The sequence below is a fragment of the Vicia villosa genome, linkage group LG2 (assembly GCF_029867415.1).
Source record: "Vicia villosa cultivar HV-30 ecotype Madison, WI linkage group LG2, Vvil1.0, whole genome shotgun sequence".
Classification (NCBI taxonomy): domain Eukaryota; kingdom Viridiplantae; phylum Streptophyta; class Magnoliopsida; order Fabales; family Fabaceae; genus Vicia; species Vicia villosa.
In genome coordinates, this window is record NC_081181.1 from 117378590 (window position 1) to 117384064 (window position 5475).

The window sequence follows — 5475 nt, forward strand, 5'->3', positions numbered from 1 at the left end:
TGAGACATTATTGTCTGGGCGTATATTGTAGGATTGATTCAGGAACATTAGACTTTAAAGATCATACTTCCTTCATTTCTATTTATAAATATTTTTTTTTTAAACTCATTCAATAATTGATGTATTTAACCTTTATATAGTTTAAATACATCATTTATTAAATGAGTTTAAAAGTTAAAATTTACTTATAAATAGAAATGAAAGGAATACGTACATTCATATATATGGATAACAACACTAGTAAGCCTTTGTTTGATAGAAATTTTGATCATTATTATTGCGAGACAAAATCTTGACGGAAAGGAATGATTATTCCTTTTATGTTTATATTGAATATGAAAAATTCTTTAGATTTTGTAATTTTTGCAAGAATGTGGGTCTTTCAATCATAAAATAATAAAGCTAAAAATATTCCCCTATATTACATGGACAATGCGTGTGTGCAAAAAGAAGGGTGTAAATAATTCTAATAAGGACAACACTGACGTTTACCTTTTTAATTATCTTGGAATTATCGTTTTTAAAAGCAAGTCTAAAGTCAACTATTTTCAACCTACTGGTGACAAAATCAAATTCAAATTTAGTGGTTGGAAGACAAGTGGAGGTTGTGTTGATAAACAAATGTGAGTTTGAAGTCACACATTGTTAGAAAAGTGGAGGTTGAACACTTTATAAGTGAAAGAATCCTTGCACCTATTACTTTAAAGTTTTGGATGAATATATATTGTCTCTCTCTCACTTGTTTGAGTGAGTCTTTGATCTTTAGGTGAGTGTTTGACCCAATGTGAATGCTTCTCCTCTTGATGACTTATAACTGGTATAAGAGTCTGGTTTTGATCAAGCAAAAAAGGAAGAGTAACAGAAAATTCTGGTGGTCAAGAAAGGAAGAAGACAAAAAGATTAAAGAGTAATAATTTTACAAATGTGGCTAATTATTATATTTATAATGGTCGTTTTGAAGATGAAGTTGAAGACAAAGTGAAGATATGTGAGACTTTAGATGAATGGAGGATTTTGTTGGATCAAATAATATATTCATCCAACTCCTACATCGGGTAGCAGGAAGAAAATATAGTTTGAGTATTGATATAAATATAGATATTTAGTTTTTTTCTACCCAACTACAAAATATAGTCTTTTGGGTGAATATATGGTGTCTCTCACTTGTTTGGATGAGTCTTTGATCTTTAGATGAGTGTTTGACCCAATGTGGATGCTTCCCCCTCATGATGACCCATCACTAGTATCAAAGCCTGATTCTTATCAAGGGAGAAAGGAAGAGTCACAAAAAATCTTGATCAACCGAAAAAGGAAATAAAAAATTCGGATCAAGGGAGGAAAAAGACAAAAAGGTTGAAGAGTAATAATTATAAAAATGTGGGTAATCATTATAATTATAATGGTCGCTTCAAAGATAAAGTTAAAAACAAAGTGAAGATATGTGAGACTTTGGATGAAGGGAGGATTTGTTAGGTCAAATAATATATTCATCCAAGTCCCACATTGGGTAGTAGGAAGAAAAAAATATAATCTGAGTATTAATATAAATAGAGATAGTTAGTTTTTCTACACAACTATAAAATATAGTCTTTTGGGTGAATATATGACGTCTCTCACTTGTTTGAGTGGGTATTTGATCATTAGGTGAGTGTTTAACCCAATGTGAATACTTCCCCCTCATGATGATCCATCAGTGGTATCAGAGTCCAGTTAAAGAAAGAGACCGACTCCTTGTATCGAAAGGCTTCCTGACATGGTGGTGGTCAGGCGGCGTGTCTTGTTCTAGTGCCCATGACGAGTAAGGGTATCTGTCAACGGCGGTACAAGTATGTGGAAGTAAAACTTCTGCTTGATGGGAAGCATATTGGATGGACTCACTTGAGAGGAATATTGTTGAGAATTAAGTGTGAGTTGTGTTGATAAACAAGTGTGAGTTTTAAGTCCCACATTGCTTGAAAAAATAGAGGTTAAGCACTTTATAAGTGAGAGTACTCATGCATCTATCAACTTAAAATTTTGGGTGAATATATGATGTCTCTCTCACTTGTTTAAGACTTTTTTTCTTTTATTATTTTTCTTCTTTTTCTTCTTTTTTCAAATAAATGGTGGAACCTACTTTTAAGAGTGAACTCATCCTACAAAGACTACAAAATAATGATGGGGCCGTTGGATGCACTCAACATATCATGATACCTGAACACCTTTGTCAGGAAGACTTTCGATACATGAAGCCATGGTCAAACTAAGCTCGTCATCACTGTTGGGTCATGAGGGAGTTTGGAGAACATCATATTCGGCTTTTTAGACATTCACTTTAAATGAGTTAAACAGTACATATTAACTCAAAATTTTAAAACATTGAATTTATGGGTCTTCTCACTTATAAAGTAATGTAACATTCGTCTTTTTATATAATGTAAGACTCATACTCACAATTAATATACCAATAATTAAAAACCGATTTATAAATACAAATTAATCTTAAATTAGTTTTAAATTAAGCTAAAACCACTCTAGTATCATGAACTAAACCAAACACCCCTACTAATAATAAAATGTGATGTCTTCGGTATCAGTAAGAATCCAAAAGTTCAATCAGTAAATACAAAATTGTAAATGCATTTGTCACACACATGTATCATAAACTCAACCATAATAATCTCAAGCTTTCTATTTTTTGTTTTTCTCTTAACAACTCCCTTCCCTAAAATATAAAAATAAGCAATTTTAACTATTTATAACATACATATAAGTAAGATATCTCCATCCAAATAAACATAAATACAATTTCAAGTATTCACATTCACCATAACTAATGCACAACAAGTCAGAAATAAATAACAATGCAATGTAAAACAAGCACTAGCTTCAAATTAATGACATATATCTTGTGCAATATTAACATGATACTAACACATGTGATATATCTTCATCACTTTTCATTTTCTCAAACTATTTATATCATCTATATATTAGTGTCAGTATCGTGTCCAGTGTCTTGTAATCGTAATCGTGCTTAATTATTTATTATACTAAAGTTGAAGATGTGAGGCAGTCATGGGCTGAAAAATTGGATCATCCTTCAAAGCATCCACAAACTCAGGCCACAAGATAGCAGAAACAGTCCAAGAACCATCACCTTTACCACTTTGTCTTTGATTCATATAACCAACACCAACCCTTTCAATACAAGTATACACTGTCCCTAACAGAGGACTTCCAAATCCAAAATCAACTTCACTAACAGGAAACCTTTGCCCTGAAGAAACCACCAACACAGGTCCATCATCTTGTCCTAACACCGCCTTCGCAAGCATCAAACCCGGCCTATTAAACTCAATCCAATCAATCAAATCCAAAAAATGTTCTTCATTACTAACCTTTGAAATTGCATCATGTACTATTTCGCCGATGTCTGATAACGAATTCTCCTTCAGTTCTTGAACTCTTGCCTCACCAAAAGCCAAAGACAAAACATTACCAATGTAATTCGACATTGAAACATTCTTAATGTTTTTGCTTCCACTCAATCTATCTCTTCCATCTACTAACCAACCCATCTTGCATTTTTCATGAAGTTTTTGATCAATTGTGTTTATCATTATCTTCCATACATAGGCAGAGAAAGCCTCAATCTTTGTTCTCTTGGTACCATTAACCGAGCAAAGTCTCTGCAGGGTACTAATACTCGACGCGCTGATATGATAAAGACGTTTAAGCGAAATATTGTTATTCATTGACATGTTTTGAATCTCTTCCATGGTGCATTTGATGAAAATTTGATCAAGATAAGGTTGATATTTAGGAGGCGAACGCGCGCGAAGGTTTCTTGTATGATTCGGTATGCATGACAATGGTTTATTTTGTGCTATTTCACACCATGATGAAATGAATTTACCAAATGAAGTTGCATCACCTAATGCATGATCAAAAGTAAATGCTATTGAAATTCCACCACAAGTGAATTCTGTTACCTGAACTTGTGAAAGGAAATTTGGTTCAACCGAGACTATTTTATCCGTAAGAGTTTCGTTGAGATTGTAAAAATCTAGACTCTTTAGTGGAATGTTTACTTGAGCTTCAATGAGTAATGAACCATTGTTGTCACAAATGATTTCGGGTTCATTGGTTTTGTGATTTTGAACAATTTGGCCAGAAAAGGGATAGTAATGGTTGAGTGTTTGTACTAGGGAGGTTTTAAGAGTGTCGATAAAAGATTCGAAGTTACCTTGATTTGGTTTGTTGTAGAAATATAAGTATGTAACAGGAAATCGACCGGAAAGTAGATCGAGATTTGAAAGAGTTATTGTTGAAAATGGCTTTGGTGAAGGATTGAGAGCTTTTACAACACTTTTCCTAATGAAATTTACTTCAAATTTTGAATATTTTGTGGCAGCAGTTTCCTTTAGAATATGTGACATCTTTGAGGCTTATGTTTGAAATGCTCCTTAGCATATGGTTATATATAGTGTGATTCTAGAGCATGATGATGAACATTGACACCATTGATTGAGATATTTTTTTTCTTATACTTTATGAATGAAGAGTAGTGATCACTACTCATGAGTATATTATTATGATGTCATGTCTCATGATTAAATGATGATCTCATGAGAGCACTCTAATTTGTTGGAAAGTTGGTGCTTATTTCCACTCATTTTCTTCCAACGGTTCAAATCATAATATACATGAAAATTATATCAATGGTCAAGTTTGGCAGGCAAATGGAATTTTGGAATCCAAATAATCAATGTTAATTACAAAACCGGTGTAAGAAATTATTAGTCTTTTACTACTGTGTTAAATTGTGTAATACTTTCCTGTTTATAGTAATATTCACTCTATCATTGAGTGGAGTACTCCACTACATTGGTGATCAAAACTTCTCAGCATGCCACTCATCTCATAAGTGCTATAAATCAAGAACATTAAATTATGTAGTTTTTAGGACAGACGAAAAGAAATATACTTTTGTTACTCTAAAGCAAATTCTCTTGAATAAGTCTAAAGCAAAATTCTGTGATGTCATTGTTGAGAAGATGACATTTTTATGATTTAGTTGATGTGGCGAAATATTGTTAATTAGTAGATTGTTGTTAGATAATGATGGGAAGTTAAATGGATTAAGGCTAAAATTGTGTATATGAAATTATGAATATTTTTTTAATAGTATTTCAAACATTTTTAAAATGTTTTAATGTCTACTCGCATGTAAGAATATTCAAGATAATCCAGCTTATCTTCGAGTTTGTATATGACAGATAAAAACTCGAATATAAGGAAGAGAGAAATCTAAAATTTATATTGAAGAGGAGAGTTTTAATTGTGTGTATTTTTTTTGAATCCGAGATAGCCTATTTATAAGTTTAATGACGTTGTTTTACAAGGTAGCAACCCTCGATAAAACACGCTCATTTACCAAGTATAGCAACACCTCACACTAAGTGTTGCAACTTTTCACCTTTCACTAAGTAT

General features: G+C 32.3%; 1 protein-coding gene across 1 annotated transcript; it reads right to left on the reverse strand.

Moving 5' to 3' along the window:
- Window positions 1–2710: 2710 nt before the first annotated feature.
- On the reverse strand, window positions 2711–4447 carry LOC131646674 (coniferyl alcohol acyltransferase). The gene has a single exon (XM_058916656.1). It carries the CDS (start codon window positions 4419–4421, stop codon window positions 3033–3035), a length of 1389 nt encoding a protein of 462 aa, XP_058772639.1. The 5' UTR covers window positions 4422–4447; the 3' UTR covers window positions 2711–3032.
- Window positions 4448–5475: the final 1028 nt, after the last annotated feature.

Coding starts and splice junctions, on each gene's coding strand:
- LOC131646674 (XM_058916656.1), bottom strand. CDS start 4,421: ATGTCACATATTCTAAAGGAAACTGCTGCCACAAAATATTCAAAATTT.